The sequence below is a fragment of the Azolla caroliniana genome, unplaced genomic scaffold (assembly GCF_043228905.1).
Source record: "Azolla caroliniana isolate FFs.n. ecotype wild unplaced genomic scaffold, voAzoCaro1.0.p SCAF_15, whole genome shotgun sequence".
NCBI lineage: Eukaryota > Viridiplantae > Streptophyta > Polypodiopsida > Salviniales > Salviniaceae > Azolla > Azolla caroliniana.
In genome coordinates, this window is record NW_028230450.1 from 10,735,701 (window position 1) to 10,753,436 (window position 17,736).

A 17,736-nucleotide genomic window follows, 5' to 3' on the forward strand; every position below is an offset into this window, starting at 1 on the left:
AACCGTTTACTCAATGTCAAGATATCAAAGTGTGTCACACCAATTTCTATGTACCTACACTCTATGATTCTTAGTTTTCTTTCTTTGTTTACCAATGCTTCTTTCTTTGTTTACTAATTAGGTTAATGGAAGCCAAAAGAAAGTGTAACTTTCCAAATAAGAGCTACTTTGAAGCATCAACTCTAAAACATCATATTTACGGATATGTTGGAAAATAGTTTATATCTTGTAATTTGAATAGAACATCTTGATAACTCTTGCTTAATGTGATCATGAAAATATGCTAACATCCTCACTAAGGAGGAAGTTGATATTTTTTATTTTAAATCTCATCTATGTATAAAATACCATTATGCAAGCAATTTGTATAATTTTGTTCTTATTAGATATTGGTAGTGGTGAGTAGTTGATATAAGACATTAAGCGGTGATCAATATTTTAGTGATGCTCCCACATGAGCATATCCCTAAATATAATATGAGATATTGTCATTGAGCTTGGTACAATTAGTAATATCATTTATATGCTAAAACGAACCTTCGTTGTGTTACAGGCATGACCATATAATATCTCGTGGTAAGATTGTACCGTAGTATTCTATACAGGTGGATATTATATGGTCATGCCTGTAACACATTGCATGCTATGCACCAGTAGAATTTATAATTATGAGGAGTGTTGTGGTTTTAAAGATATTTATTTATGACCTTGAGGTCACAAGTTTAAAGCAAGGAGCCAAATATTTAAAACAACATCATTGTCTTATTAAAAGCAATGCTAAGAACCTATGATATGCAAAATATGTATTGTATGAATATGCTAAAAACACACCTCCATAGTTCTAATAACTATTGTTCATTTTGCAACCGTCAACGACAATGGTTCTTCAAACATGGTTGGGTCTACCATATGGATAAAAATGATGATAATTGGAAGAAAAGAACATCATGCTTTTATTTTTGTAATGTGAATATAAAAGATTAGTTGATGGTTTATTGCGTATGTTGGCATGTTCTCTATCAAATCGAGGATGACATGGAGGAGATCCTACATGAGATAGAGAAATGCTCCAACTCTATGATTTAGACACGATACTGGTTTCTCATAAAATACTTCCGTAATCATTCATGCATGTTCTCCTTTTTTAAAATAATATGGCGTGCCAGCTTTGCCTAGCGACTAAAATATCTACACGGGGATTATGTACAAACTGTTAAATCCTGATCAATCCATGAATTGCAGCGAGGTGACGTAACAATCATATTTATATGCTAGTATATGGCCGGTGTCAAAAGCGGAAGGTTATAACTTATATATCCACCAAGCATGCGGAAGCTTATTTCCGAAGCGTTTAATTTTTTCTAGAGCAAAGATGGACATGAGTTACGGTGCGATAGAGGGACGTGAGGAATGGACATGTAACTAGTAGTAGTAGTAGTAGTAGTAGTAGTGGTAATAGTAGTTACTAGTAGTAGTGGTTATAGTAGTAGTAGTAGTAGTAGTTACTGTAGTAGAAGAAGAGGACGAAGTGAATAATAATATACATATACATATTGATGTATGTATAGTGTTTATTGATGTGGTGGTTGTGTTAGCAATTAGGTTAAAACAAAAAGAAGGAGGTGGGGAGGGAGGTGGTGAAGTGATGGATGGGCGTACACGTGGCAAGAACACCTGGCAATTGCACGTGGCAGATGCAGACAGCACAGCGGAGAAAAAGAAGAAGAAGAAGGAAGAAGAAGAAGAAGAAGAAGAAGAAGATGATGATGAGGAAGAGCTTCCTCAATGAAATGAAATGAATAAAGGAAGGAATGAAATGAATCCAAATCCAAATCCCTCCCGCATCACATATTTATCCCAAAATAATTTCATGAATAATATATGTCCATCTTTCTGTCTGTCTCTGCCTTTCTGTCTGTCTGTCAGTCTCTGTTTCTTCCCCTTCAAAAATAGGAAGTGTTGAGCCTTGACAGCTCACCATCTCCTCCTCCTCCTCATCTTTCTTTCTATTCTCTTCTTCCATCCATCCGCATATCTTCTGATTACTCTTGCTCTGTTCCTACCCTGCAGTTGCCTTCTTTAATTTTCTTTCTGCCAATTCATCATCAATCTCTGAGAAAGCTCTCCATGGCCGCAGAGGAGCATGTCCATGCCCCAATATCTCCACCTCCACCTCCACCTTCTCCTCCTGCTGCTGCTGGTAATGACGTGAATTCCTACTCCTCACCAGCAGAGGTTCCCAAAACCATTGTTCCCACAGGTTTCGCCCTCCCTTCTTTTTTCTTTTTGAAAACTTACACTTGCTAATATTAGGTTGAATTGCCTTCTCAACAGGCAGAACAAACATCAAAATCAAAATTTTGTGTGTAGGTTGTTAAATCTGAGCCTCACGTGTAATCCTGAAATCCATATGAATTTCTTTTTCTTACATTTTCTGCAGACGAACCATCTCCATCTCCATCTGTCCACCCTGAAGCAGAGCCATCATCGGGAAGCTCGAGCTCTTTACCTGTGCTTGTAAGCACCGGTGAAGCGGCCACCACTCTCGGCTCCAAAGATAGAGGTAGAATTCCATCTATATACAGGAAAACATGCTCTTTTTATGAACCTTTGATCCTCTCTCATGATACAAATTTTGGTTCCCACTTTACTGATCTATCTCTTGTAGTAAAGTTTTAAATTTGAGCACTGTAATAGATGTGCTTATTCTTGGTATTTGTTTTTGCATGTATAATCATAGATGAGGCTCTTGCCAAAGTTAACCATGATAGGACCCTCTCTCACATTAGGGCCTGGGAAGACAATGAAAAATCCAAGTCCCTCAACAAGTATGTAGTCTCTTAGTCATCTCTTTCTCATATATTTTTATTGATTCTTCATGTCGATTATTAGTCTTAATGTTATGTTTCTTTATCATTTCTGTTCGATGCGCGTTGAGTAGGTACAATAAGGTGATTGCGAAGATTAATGCTTGGGAGAATGCCAAGAAGGCCACGGCCGAAGCCAAGCTAAAACAAGAAGAGGTGAGCTATATCTTTGCAAACATAAATTAATACATCAACGAATATGTTGATTGTTAGTTGAAACACCCTTCGACAAAGACCTTTGGACCTTGGGTTATAGAATAGATATTCATGTTGAGGAGGGAAAACTTGCACTAAGGATTTCGATATAATCATGGTTTTATTTTTGGTCGAATTTATGTGCGGTGATCATTATATAGGAAGCTCTGGAGAAGAAGAGAGCGGCATATGTTGAGAAAATGAAGAACACGATCGCCGAGGTGCATAGGAGTGCAGAGGAGAAGCGTGCTGTTGCAGAGGCAAAGAAAGGTGAAGAGCTTGTGAAGGCGGAGGAACTGGCAGCCAAACATCGAGCAATCGGGAAAGCCCCCAAGAAGTTTTTGTGCTTCGGAGCTTGACACATTTGCTTTATTAAATTGATAGGCAAGATCCGAGGTTATTTTTGTGCAAAAAAGTAGTTTTGAAACCTTATGGTGTAAATTATGGGGAACCATTGTAAAGATTGAAAGTCGAGTGAGTACAAAAGCTCTTGCCTGGGTTTGAGTTCCCAAGTGTTTCGATGATGTCTTGGGGGATTCCTTTCCTAACATTTGATTGATCACTCAAAGTTTCAATTGAATAATTCAGAGATCTTTTGATTTCTTAGGGGTTTTATCATCCAAATCTTAGGGGTTTTATTATCCGAGGGATTTCTATCCTGATTTGCTATGTGTACCACCACAATCATAGTTCTTCGACCATTCTTTTCATTTTCTTCATAATTGCTTTGCCTTTTTAATGAATATACCCAATCTCTTGAAAACTCTATTCATTTTATTTTTCTTTCATGGTTTTGAGTAAGCCTTATTATCCTTGACATAGGTTCTTGACATTTCAAATGAGTTCACAAATTGTACAAAAAGTTGTGTGAATTCATATTGCAATGATCCGATGCATGACAAGTCATGGACAGTCGATAGTAACAAGTGATTCACTACTACAAGTAGGAACAAGGTTATACGAACAAGTGAGTTACTAAATGGGGGTAGGAAGTAAATCATGATTCATCAGTTTGACAAATTTCTCCAAGGCAAGAGAGATAATTCTTGCACTATCATTTTGTTGAAAGTAGGTTTCATCAATGGCTTATGATCCTTGCCAATTATTAGCAATGTGTTGCTTGGAAACGTAAGATATACAATAACTAGCACTATTGTAGTGAGTATTGACTAGTTGTCAAGGGAAACTAGGATATCTGATGAGGACGAGTGGTATTGTACATTGAGCAACATGTAATGATTTAGCAATGAGTGTGATTATTTAGCTAATAGCAATTCAACACCTTTTCTTTGGCTATTAGCTACCAAACACTTTCAATGTGACTCATCCAAAAATATGTTAAATCCCTATCTGATTCTAACCTTGTCTATTATTGCACGAATAAAAATGTGAAGAAGCGTGCCATTTGTAATTCAATGATTCATGATATACTTAGAGGATTCATGTGCTTTTCTTTTTAGTAGATAGTTAAAATGGTTAATGAAGTAATCAATCTTGAGTAATCATTTGACTAAGAGTTTAATGAAATCACACTTTGACAAGTGTCTTTCTTCGACAAGAGCGAGTCTTCAACATATGCGTTTCTTCAACAAGAGCAAGCCTTCGACTAGTGCTAGTTGTCGATTAGTTTGATCTTTCAAATAGTGTGACTTTTTTACTACATCCATCTTTCAACAAGTGTGAGTCTTTGACTTACTCTCTCTTGACGACTCCATCTTTTCAACTCCCTAGTCCAAGACCCCCATGGTCCAACTCAAGTAGCACATGCACATGTGTTTATGTGCCATAATTTGGTGAACCCAACATGAAAGAGTGAAAAGGGAAAAATCAAGATGCAAGGAGAGGATCTTGCTGATGATGGTTGTGACCATGGACCAAATGATGCAAGAAAGGAAGACCACCACCAACCTAGACCGAGCCATAGAGATGGTTGTCGAAATGATAAGTTGAATCAATGGGAAAGATGTGTCACGCTACCTAGAGGCCTAGAGGCATACAAAGTTGAGATGTTGATGAGGGACATTCTTGGCGCACAACAACTTAGTGGCTTTGTGAGAGTTGTAACGCTGAGTGTACACGAGGAGATACTTGAGATTATTTCGGAGAGCCGCTATTATGGCGGAGTTTGAAAGCAGGGTCCTTGAAGAGTACTGCTTGGATGACTCCTTGTGAATGACCAAGAAAGACCTAATGGAATGGGTTGATGTCCTTGGGAAGGGGAGAAATACGATAATAATACTTCAAGAGTTCGACAAGCGTTTCACTTGCCTCTTGACACTAGATAGGATAGTGTTCGACACGAGTAAAGTCCTATTATTTCTCAAAGCATCGGACGTGCAAGACAGAGAAAAGGTCAACTCCCTACTTGAGAAAGAAGATAGGCTCACCATGGATTGGGTCGTGGTAAGAAGGGTATGTAGCCGCTTCGACAAGAAACGTTACTAGTATGATGAAACCTCCAAGAGTGGCCAAATGCCTATTGGAAGAGAGACATACCTTGCGAGAGTTGTCTGAGCCCCGGAAAGGATTCTAGAAAACTCGGGGTTGGGAGTTACGACAACTGTGGTGGAAGGACTAGCTAGAGGATCAACCATTCAAGTGATCGGAACTAGTGCGGAAGTATTGCTCGACTACAACCGAGTCTCAAATCACTCTATGAAGGACCAACACAGAAATGAGAAATAAGTATGATGAATGCATGTACACAAAACAACGATAGAGAACACAAGATGTTTACGTGGAAAAACCCTAATTGGGAAAAAACCATGGGAGCCCATGGACTCTGAACTATCACTATATGAGAGAAAATACAAAGTGGACACACAGAGGCAATGAGCTCCTGCTCGCGATCTTCACTAGACAATGGTTACAACAGAAAGTGCTCGTAGCTACTCTCTCTCTCTCTCTACAACAATAATAACAACCACAGTTCTGTGATTTCCCTAAGTCATATTTATACTCATATTACCTTAGGACTATTTACAAATATAGCCTCAATGGGCTTACTCTAACATATTTACAAATATGTCCTTGGATCCGGTTTGCACCGGGTCCATCCGGATTGACCCAATCCGGTTTCCGGGTCTCATCTAGAACCCTTCCGGATCCGGTTCCTTCATCCGGCTCGTTCAGTTCTCATCCGGATGGACCGAATTCCCAACAAACTCCCCCTTCACTCTGGCATGGGATTTCTCGTTAATCTGATCCATCTTCGGCATGCGTCCAGCTTGTCGGTTGGAAGCACCTTGGTCAACATATCTGATCAGTTCTCCTTCGTGTGGATCTTCGTCAACACGAAGTCTTGATCTTCTACCTTCTCCCGGAGCCAGTGATATCTCCTCTGGATGTGCTTGGTTCGCGAATGGTAGGACACATTCTTCGCAAGGTGGATGGCACTTTGACTATCGCAGTAGAGCCAGTATTCCTCCTATCGGATCCCTAGCTCTCCAATGAAGTCCTTCATCCAGATTACTTCCTTGCCGTCTTCCACAACTGCCATATACTCCGCTTTCGTTGTTGATAGTGCAACGGACTTCTGCAGCCTCGACTGTCACGATACTACTCCCCCTACATAAGTCATAACATATCCCGATGTAGACCGGCTGGTATCCACATTAGCCAACATATCTGAATCCGTGAATCCATGAAGTTGGGGTTTATTGGAGCCAAACCGGAGGCACATACTCGAAGTGCCTTTCAGATACCAGAGTATCTAGTTGACCACGTTCCAATGCTCTCTTCCCGGATTGCTCATGAATTGGCTAACTACTCCGATAACATATGCAATATCCGGCCGGGTGCAAACCATTGCGTACATTAAGCTTCCGACGGCAGGGCATATGGTATCTTCATCATATTCGACTTTTCTGCCTTCGTCTTTGGGCTTTGTTTCCAGATAGCTTGTAGTTTGCCGGAAGTGTTGATCTGACCAGTTTTGCATCCGACATGTTGAACTGCTAAAGCACCTTTGTCACGTACTTTTCTTGTGACAACCACAATAACTTATTCTTCCGGTCCTGGATGATGTGCATCCCTAAGATTTGTCTTGCTAAACCCAAATCTTTCATGGAGAAGGTTCGGTTCAAGGCCTTCTTCAGCATCCCAATCTTGGTTCGGTCCGGTCTGACGATCAACATGTCATTCACGTACATAAGCAATATCAGGAAATCTCCCCCGTCAAATTTCTTCAGAAACACGCAATGATCGGCTTGCATCTTGTGGTACCCTTGATCCTTCATGAAGGAGTCGAACTTCTGGTACCATTGGAGGGGGGCTTGCTTCAATCCGTATAAGCTCTTCTTCAGCCGGCACACCAGGTGCTCCTTTCCTTTCTTCTCAAATCCTTCCGGTTGATGCATGTAGATCTCTTCTTCAAGGTCGCCATGTAGGAATGCCGTCTTCATGTCGAGTTACTCTACCTCGAGGTCCATTTTTGCTGCTATGCCCAATACCGTCCGGATGGATGTCATCTTTACTACCGGGGCAAAGATCTCATCAAAGTCCACTTCTTTCTTTTGCTGGAAGCCCTTCAACACAATTCGGGCCTTATACCTTGGTGGATTTCTGGCGTCTCCTGGTTTCAACTTGTACACCCACTTGTTTCGGAGTGCCCTCTTTCCTTTCAGCAACTCCATTAGTTTGTATGTGTGGTTCTCATGTAGGGAATCCATCTCGTCCTACATGACACTCAACCACTTGCGGGTGTGGGTGTCTTTCTTTGCTTCTTTGAAGTTTCCGGCTCTCCCTCATCGGTCATCAATACGTGCTCTACATCCAAAAATCTTCGGGGGGCTCTTCTTTCTTTGAGAGGGTATCTTCGTCCTTGATTTCTAACTTCCGGTTCCTCCATTTGTTCTTCATCCGAATCCCATTCGGGATCTTGTCCGGTTCCAGTGTCTTCTTCTTCTTCTTCTTCTTCTTCGGTCAGTTCAGTTTCATGTCCGAGTCCGGCCAGTTCGTCAAGTGTCATTCGGTTACCGGCTAACATCCGGTTTTCAACCGGGTTAGTCCTTGTGTCCTCAAGCCGGTTTTCATTGGATGATCTAGAGTTCATCACCTTCTTCTCTGACTTCCAGTCGGCAATGGTGTCCTGACTCTGGAACACCTTCTTGTCGACTAGATCCCACACCCGGTAACCAAACTCATCATCGCCATATCCAAGGAATATGCATGGCCTAGACTTCGGATCCATCTTTGCTCTCTTGTCGTTTGCGACATCCACATATGCAAGACAACGAAACACCTTCAGATGCCGGTAAGACACATCTTTACCGGTCCATACTTTTTGAGCTGAGTCTCCTTCCAAGGGTGTTGAGGGTGATCTATTTATCACATAGGTCGCTGTCATCAGCACCTCAGCCCAAAACATCTTGGATAGCTAGGCCTGTGCTAGCATGCTTCAGACTCTCTCCATTATGGTCTGGTTCATCCGTTCGTCTAGCCCGTTCAATTCCGGCATCTTCGGCACGGTGTATTCGAGACGGATTCCCTTCGACCGGAAGTACTCCTCGAACTTCCCCCAGTATTCTCCTCCGTTATTTGCTCGAACCACCTTCAACTTCCGGCTGGTTTCTATTTCCACTCTCGCGTGGAGTTCCTTGAAGACGGATAGCACCTGATCCTTTGTTTTCAGCAGTGAGACCCACAACTTCCGGCTGTGGTTGTGTATGAACGTCACGAAGTACTCTGATCCGGCATGTGACTTCGTATCCCCTTGACACACATCGGTGTGCACCAACTCCAGTGGTGCATTCCGTCTCATCAGTGGTCTTGACCAAAATGAGGTTCAGTTTTGCCAACCGGCCAAGTAATCAGTGCACTTATCAAGATGTACATCTTTCACCTTCGGAATGAGGTTATCTTCGGCAAGTCTTCTCATCCCCTTCTAGCTCATGTGACACAACCTCTTGTGCCACTGGCAGTGTTAGATGCTACGTTCACTTCTTCTTGGCATATCCGGGCATGCATAAGATACAACGTTGTTGCGTTATTATGCATACGCGTAAAAAACGAAGGTGGGACCGCACGGGTCCTAGACCGAGGAGTGTGAGAGAAGGGGAAAGTAAAACAAAGAGAGTGTGTTGGGCAAGCACAGAGCTTGAACAACTCGGTCGAGTTCGGATCAATGCAAGAGACAACAAGAAGAGAGAAGAAACCCTCGATCGATTAAGATCGGATTACAACCGGCTCACCGGTAACTGAGCCACTACTCAGTCGATAATGCGTGCGCGCACACACACACAAAGGAGAGATAGAACATGGAACCTCTATATAATCAATGATCAGCCCCAAGTTGTAAATCTATCCCCATATGTGCTCTTAGAGTGCACATTTTGTGATATCGCCCCAAATGAGGAGCGGCTAGTGTGCAACTCGACCATATGGGTCGATAAGGTGTTAATCTAGGAAACCATAGATGCGTAGGACACAATGTATTTAGGAAAGAGAGAAATAGCTTATAGGATTGGCTAATCAAGTCAACTAGAATATTTTGTGGGCACGTTACGGTGTACTTAGTCTTGAAGTATGCGTCATTGACTTCAAGATAAGTACTATCTAGCCCTAGCCTGTACCTAGGGAGTTGGTCATATTAAATGACAAGTCGGTTGACAGAAAAGGAATATCTCCACTACTATCAACTGACTTGCACATTTAATGTTATACTTAGACCAAACATAGAAAGCAATCCACTTTCTTTTCACAATGGTTGGCTTGATTATCAGTCCCCACTAATTTTGTAGTGAGTTGGTCCATATCCTATCTAAGCTCTAAGGTGTGAGTGCATGGGAAAACTACCATTGTGAGCTACTCTCATATGTAATAGAAGTTTTGTTTTCATATATCCCATCTCTGTAGTTGTAACTCTATATACCTATCTAATCGATTCTCAATATTTCTAACACCTCTGTCAGGAGCACACGAGCTTCCTATAGGAACAAAGGCATCTGGCAAAAGAAGAACGCAATGGTGATCGGTGCTCGGTCGCTAGTCCGACAACACTTCCTCCCAAAACGCGGATCCTTTTTCCAGCTCGCTCTTCCTCTTTTTATAGGTCAAAGAGGGAGAGGCCGTCACATCACGCAGTTACATCATAATTTATTCTCTACTGCTTCGGACAGAGATTTGTTTGATTGTTTCACGCATTAATTATCGTCTATTAAAGCTCTCCCCTCCCGCCGACCTAGCCTAGTCTTAGATTATGTACAAGTTTATTTACAATGTCTATGCATCCACGCATGCGACTATACACACGCACGCGCCCCTATTTCACCTCGTAGCCGGTTTTCCTCGTCTTCGTCCGCCCTTCTCGGGTCGTCATTTTCGTCTGCACACTCCGGGTCCGACTCATCCTCGTATCGCTTTTTGAAGCCTTTGACCTGCTTACCCGCGACCGGTACTGCCATCCGTGTTCCGTCGAGCTCTGTGAGATGGTATGTGGCGTTGCCATTTGCGCTCGTCACCACGTAAGGCCCGAACCACCTCTTTGTGAATTTCCGCGTTGCATTGTGCTGGTTGTCGAGGCTGCTATCATAAACCAGCACCCAATCGTCTTTCTCGATCTTCTTTGGTCTCAACCGGTGTGTTCGGTCGAACTGGCCTTTGTTCTTCTCTCGAGCCACGTACAACTCCGCCTTTGCCCGTTCCACGTCCTTCAACTTCCGCTCGAGTTGGCGAATCCGCGCCGCCAATAGCTCTTCCTAGCTCATTTTGTCCGTCCAGTCGATTGCTACCCACGAAGGGATCATCCGCTCCATTGGCATGATTGGCTTCTACTCGTACATAAGCTCTAACGGCATAAATCCGGTCACCGAACTGTGCGTGGTTCAGTCCGCCCACAGTGCGTAAGGTAGGAGCCGCGACCAATTCCCGACTTGCCCCTCACACGCCCGTACTAACACCTTCACAATTGGACTAAGTCCGTCTTCCACATTTCCGTTCGCCTCCGGATTGTACGCCGTAGTAAGAGAGAGTTTTATCCTCAACGGGCCGAACAACTCTTCGGCTTCCTACGCGTCCAATTCTCCCTGTTCGGCCACGATCTTTCCCACGCATTCGTATCGGCAAACCACCTCTTTGATTTGGAACCCGCATATGGCCGCGGTCATTTTGTTCTGCAGTGCACGACCCTCCACTTGGTTCGTGAGGTTCTCCCACACAAGCACCAGGTACCGCATTTGCCCCACTCCCATTGGCATCGTTACTAAATCCACCATCCATTTGAAATCGACGGTCGGTGGGTACATCGGGTACAACTCATCTCTGTGCCTGATCACGGAATGCATCTGGAAGCTCTCGTAGGTCGCCACGAATTGATGCATGTCCCGGTACATCCCTGGCCACCTGTATTTCTCCTTCAGCTTTTCAAACGTGGCCCAAGTTCCGCGGTGTCTGGCCCAAGGGCTCTCGTGGTTTGTCCAGTGCCATTTCTTGCCTTTTTGGTTCTCCCCATACCAGTACCGGTTCTCCCCTTGAAGTGCGGCATGTCGAGATGTTGAAGACCAAGCATCTCGTCAAAATGCTGCAACTTGTTGGTTCCGAGGGCCTTGGTGAAGATGTCGGTAACCTGTCGATCCGTCCGGACATACTGGAGTTCGACTTCACCACCGAGGACCCGCTCTCGCACAAAGTGGTAATGCACTTTTATGTGCTTCGTCCAAGCATGGAACACAAGGTTCTTGGCTAGTTGCATGCTCCTCATGTTGTCGCAGTAGATCAAGATCTGAGTCAGGACTTTGATCCGGAGGTCTTGCAGCAATCACTGAAGCCAAATGGCTTCACAGGTTGCAATGGTGGCACCCCGATACCCAACCTCAGTGCTCGAAAGAGCCATAGTTAGCGGCTTTTTGTTGCTCCATGCAACAGCTGCGCTACCTAGAGAGAACATTAATCCAGATGTGGACCGTTGATCCAACGCATCTCCGGCCCAGTCAGCATCGGTATATCCGACGAGCTTCTCGGTTATACCATGTCAATATAACAGTCCCCGGTCCTTAGTGTGGCTAACATACCACAGTATTCGGTGCACGCACTGAAGGTGTTCCATACTTGGCTTCTGCATGAATTGACTAAATGCTTCGACCAAATAGCTAGTGTCGGGTCGGGTGATCGGAAAATATATAAGGCTTCTGACAATTTGTCAGAACCGTTTCTCATGGCAAGCTGGTCCGGAGTCGGGACGAAGCTTCAAGTTCCGGTCCAACGGTGTGGAAACTGGTGGGCAATTCGTCATACCGAATTTGAAGAGCATACTCAGCACATAGTGGTGTTGACTGATTAGTATGCTTTCGGTGTTTCCAATCACTTCGATAACGAAGAAGTAATGAAAGTCTCCTAGATCCTTCATCTCAAATGATGTCGCAAGATAGGATTTGACGCGACAGATTTTGTCTAGGTTGGTGCGGGCGATGACAAAATCATCAACATAAAGTTAAATACTAACCGGCCCGTTCCGATCTTGCCAGGTGGAGAGAGAAGAGTTCGATTTCGACGGAGAAAACCCCATCCGACGCAATCTCTGTGTGATTTTCACGTTCCAGGCGCGTGGGGCTTGCTTGAGTCCGTAAAGGGAGTTTAGTCGGCAAATGGCCAACATGTTCATTCCGGACTGAAATCTGGGGGGCTGAAACATAAACACCTGTTCCTCAAGATCACATTGTAGGAATGCGTTTTTCACATCCATCGCCATTGCTACTGCAAGCAGGACATGGACGGTTGTCATATTTGTGACCGGCACGAATGTCTCATCGTAATCGATGTCGTGCTGCTGCGCATAGCCCTTCGCCACTAATCGGGCCTTGTACCTATTGACGGAGCCGTCAGTGTTGTATTTAACCTTGTACACCCATTGACAACTGATCGTCTTCACTCCTTTCGGTACGTTCACTAAATCGCATGTCTCATTTTTAGTTAGTGTGTGCATCTCTTCCTCCATGGCCTTCTGCCAGTTTGGACCCTTAGCCGCTTCTACATAGCTGTTCGGCTCACGCACGGCTGCCATCTTCACCATGTACGCATAATCATGCGCCATTTACTCATTGTACCTGTACCTTTTCACAGGGTTTTATGGGGGGTGAATCGACACAATTCTTGATTCGCCGACTTCGCGGCCCTCTTGACAGACGCGACGTGGACTTCTCTTCCGAAGATCCGTCACTATTTTTTTCGAAGTCAGATTCGCTCCAATCCGACTCGTCTTTGTCGGTCGCATATTTCGACATCTTCTTCTTCCCCTTTTCTTTGTGCGTGAACCATATCCTTGGTTCCTAGCGTGGGGAGAGCACAACCGAGTCTCCAGTACTCGCCGATGCTTCATCAGATTGGTCATTTCGACTCAGTCGCGTAGGTGACCCACTTAGCCGGAATGAAATCAAACTCTCATCTAGAGTACCGATTCCTTCTTCACCTTCTGCTTGGATCGATTCGGGCTCACTGGCCTCATCCTTCGGAATCAGGTCGGAGTCGAACATCGGAGCCAATAGAGAGTACCATGATGCCAACTCATCAAATTCGACTTCTCGGCTCACTCGAACTTGTTTTGTTCAGGGGTTATAGCACTTATAACCCTTTTGCTCATGTGAGTAGTCGACAAGGATGTAGTTCTCCGACTTCGGGTCCAACATTCTCCGCTTTTTATCTAGCACATGCACATATGCAATGCTATAGAATATCTTAAGGTGTCTTAAATCTGGCATTTGCCCGAAATATAGCTCTTGTTTCGACACCTTATCCCCGATCCGGTTTCGGATGTAGATGACCGTAGAATTTGGGCATGCTCTTCTCTTCGAGTATTGCTTGTGCCGCCTCCACAATTGAATGGATCTTCCTTTCGGCCACATTGTTTTGTTCTGGTGTGTATCGACAACTGAATTCCCTCCGAATTCCTTCCTGCTGCAGATAACTTTTGAATTGGCCGGAAAAATATTCGTCTCCGCCATCCGACTGCAAGCACTTGATCTTCCTCTCAGTTTCTCGTTCTACAAGACTTTGCAGGTTCCAGAAACAGTCGAAAACTTTGCTTTTCCTTTCAATTAGGTAGATCCACGTGTGGCAGTTGTAGTCGTCGATGAAGGAGACAAAATATCGGCTCCTGCCAAGACTAATGTTCTATGTCGGTCGCCATACATCCGAATGTATTAGATCACACTTGTTACAGCTCCGGTTTCTTTCGGTGGGGAATGGGAGCCCCTGTTGCATCCCGAGCTGGTAGGCTTCACCAATTTGGGCCTTCTGGCCACTAAATTCTGGCATTCCAAGAACAACTTGTTTCGATTGTAGGTCTTCAAGCCTATGATAGTTGACATGGCCGATCCGCTTGTGCCACAGGTTGATATCCGATTCGACCTTCTATCCTTTTGCGAACAAATCAGTGCCAACGTCATTGGTGTCAAGGATGAACATCCTCTCGTTCCAACGCCCTTGCACAATAATCTGGCACTCTTCCTCAATGAAGCACCCGAGGTGCGTAAACCGCACCTGCATCCCTTGGTCGACGATCTGCCCGACTAACACCAGGTTCTTTGTGATTGTCGGAACATGTAGTACATTCATCATCTTTCCCTTTTGTCTGACATGGCTTAAAGGGACTTCTCTGACATCCATAATCAGGTGAGGAGTGTCATCTTCAATTTCGACAACTCCCGGTTGCTCCGGCTCTTCCAGAAACGAGAACCACTCTTCATGGCTCGTCATGTGGTTAGATTATCCAGAGTCAACATACCATACTTCCTTGCCGATTTCCGGAGCCTCTTTGACTCCCCATGCTTGTGGAGGGTCCAGAACTACTGTCGGCACTATCTCTGTGCCTCCAGTTCTGCTCTTGTCAACTGCTACTATTGCATGCCAATCCACCTCATCCTCCATGCCCACGGGGCCGATCTGTCTCCGTGTACAACATCTGATTGTCCGCTTCAGTGGTCCTTAACCCATCTCGTGTACAACATTGATTATAGGTCGAAGAAGGACGGTGGTTTCTCCCGGGTGCAAATTGTCGTCCAGATACCCGTACTGTTGTGCTAGACCACTGAGGCAAATCTAGACTATCTCGTCCTCATCCATCATCACGTTCATAGAACCGAGTGCATCGCAGATCTCCTTGATATTGGTGGTGTACGTAGAATGTGCTTAGTGAGCACTTTTATACAAGCCCATAAAGGACTGACTGAAGTACTGACAAGCACTCCAATGCTCATACGAGCGATTAACACTGACTCCAAGGAATCTGTCTAAGTACTAGGCTAAATTCGTAGGCCTCTAACGGCCGACCGGGGGCCTATCGGTTACGATCCGATCCGGATCTTGGTTGCATATACCAATCTGGATACTGATCTGGTTCTCCGTTCCGGATAGCGATCCGACTCGGGCTTATTCAGCTGATCCGGATCTAGTTGAGCTTCTCCACTCAACAATATATACATATCATGTGCAAAGGTGCACATGTGTGAGTATAGTATACGTACAAACGTAGTCCTATATTAAATGAACACGGGAGTGGAGGATCTACAATGTATTCCACTCAAGTACCAAATCCTATTTAAGGCTTTAAGGTCAACACACTAACTAGATTCTAACTAGGTGGCTACTAATTTATGTGGTTGACTAACAAATTAAATCTAGTTGAGCTTGATATCTCAACATGCCCCCTTAAGCTCAAGTGTGACGCGTTTGACATCCGATTCTACTTTCGGCGTTGTTCGGCTTTCGATGTCGTCTTCTGTTTGACTTTCGACCTAGGCATTTTCATGGTAGTTTCGGTTCCTCCCCCTCAAGATTGTGACGAAGGCTTGGGTCGAATGCTTTCACCCATCATGGGTCACGAGCCACTTCTGTAGAGCTCTGGGCTCTTCTTCGGCTGCTACCTTCATCTTGAAGGCATAATGATGGGCCATATACTCGTTGTAGGCGAGTCAACTGATGGGGTTCTTCTCTCGAGATGAGCGTCAAAGTTTTTCATTTGCTGATGTAAGCGCCTTCTTTACTCTGGGTTTCCACATGATGGGTACACCAAACTCACTGTCTAGTGAGGGAGCCGACACATCCGAATCACTGTCGTCGGGGTGGTCGACTTCGTATTCGGGCATCTTACCTTTGTCTTTGTCCAAGGTCGTGCTTAATCAGCACGTGCTTGGAATGCTTGAAGGTTCGTGTGGTCCATTTAGCTCGGTAGAGCTCGGCTGGTCCTTTGGTGAAGGACTTGGCCGAATATCGTCCTCCGAGTTGATGTTCAACTCTTCCTCAGTCGGGTCGGGTGGAGCCGAATCGGGCTCATACCAAAATGCCGATTTGTCGAAGACTACATCTTGACTTACCAAAACCGCTTGGGTCAAAGGGTTATAGGACTTGTATGCCTTCTTCTTGGACGAGTATCCTATGAGCATACATTTCTCCGACTTCTTGTTGGGCTTCTGTCGGTTTTCGTTCGGGATGCGTATATTCACAATGCTTCTGAACACCTTAGGTGCGACAGGATCGGCTTCCATCCAACAAGGAGCTCCTATGGAGTTAGCTCATGTACTCCATTAGTGGTGCATCGATTGATGAGATAGACGGCCGTGGATGCCGCTTCGGCCCAATAAAAGTTAGGCATGTACTTCTCATCCATCATGGCGTGTGCTACCTCAAGTATGTGCCCATTCTTCCTTTCGACGACTCCATTTTATTGGGGTGTGTGTCGGCACGAGAATTCTCTTCGAATGCCTTCACCTTGAAGGTAGGAGGTGAATTCATCGGAGAAGTACTCCTTACCTCCATTTGATTGTAGGCATCGAATGTGCCGACCAGTTTCTTTTTCGACTTGGCCCTTGAGCTTTTGGAAGTGGGAGAGCACTTTGCTCTTCTTCTTCATCAGGAAGATCCACATGTAGTGGGAGTACTCACCGATGAAGGTGATGTAGTATCGGCATCCGCCGATCATCAGCGTTTGAGTCGGTCCCCATACATCCAAATGTATGAGTTCGAGGAGGCCTTTGCTTGTGTAGCTCTCCTTCGGGAATGGGAGTGGATGTTGTTTGCCCAGGTGACACGCTTCGCATACTTGGTCGACTCGTTTCGACTCGAATGTTGGGAGTCCGATGAAGACTCCCTTTCTTTGCATAGCTCGGAGCCGTTGGAGGTTGATGTAGCTGATTCTCTTGTGCCACAACTCTTGATGTTTGCCTCGGTTTTGAGATGTTTGCCATACATTTACGACTTCATCTTGTTCGAATCGAGGATGAACATTCGACCGTCTCTCTGTCCCTTAGCTATGAGTCGGCCATCTTTTTAATAAAGAAACTTTGTTGTTGAAACGAACTTGCATGCCGTGCTCCACAATTTGGCCGACCGAGACCAAATTCTTTGTTATTGTGGGAACGTGCAAGACATCCTTGATGCAATTGTTTTGGCCGTCGTTGCCGATGTGCCGAATGGGATGTGTGGTGTCATCTCCCGTCTCTATCTAGCTGGGCCGATCCGGCGTTCGTAGGTCATGAAACCACTCTTGGTGTGACATCATATGATGTGAGGTGCCGGAGTCGATGAACCACACGTCTTCTGAGTTGGAGGTGCTTGTGGAGTCGGAGTCCGAAATAGAGTTCGCACTATGTCTCATTACGAAGAGTCCACCGTAGTCATCGTATTCGGAGTTGGTGGCGTAATTTGTGAGTTGTCAGCTTGTCGAATCCGACTCAGTTCTCTTTTT

General features: G+C 44.7%; 1 protein-coding gene across 2 annotated transcripts; it reads left to right on the forward strand.

Annotated features, from left to right (window-relative positions):
* The first annotated feature begins 2,093 nt into the window (after nt 1-2,093).
* Nucleotides 2,094-3,664, forward strand: LOC147854613 (remorin-like). Of its 2 annotated transcripts, XM_087331663.1 has the most exons (6): nt 2,094-2,191; nt 2,228-2,260; nt 2,441-2,563; nt 2,741-2,828; nt 2,942-3,023; nt 3,224-3,664. In XM_087331663.1, the coding sequence occupies exons 1-6, from the start codon at nt 2,128-2,130 to the stop codon at nt 3,419-3,421; spliced, it is 588 nt and encodes a 195-aa protein (XP_087187789.1). In that variant the 5' UTR covers nt 2,094-2,127; the 3' UTR covers nt 3,422-3,664. The 2 variants fall into 2 exon arrangements, with proteins under 2 accessions (XP_087187789.1, XP_087187790.1); XM_087331664.1 differs by having other exon boundaries at nt 2,115-2,260.
* Nucleotides 3,665-17,736: the final 14,072 nt, after the last annotated feature.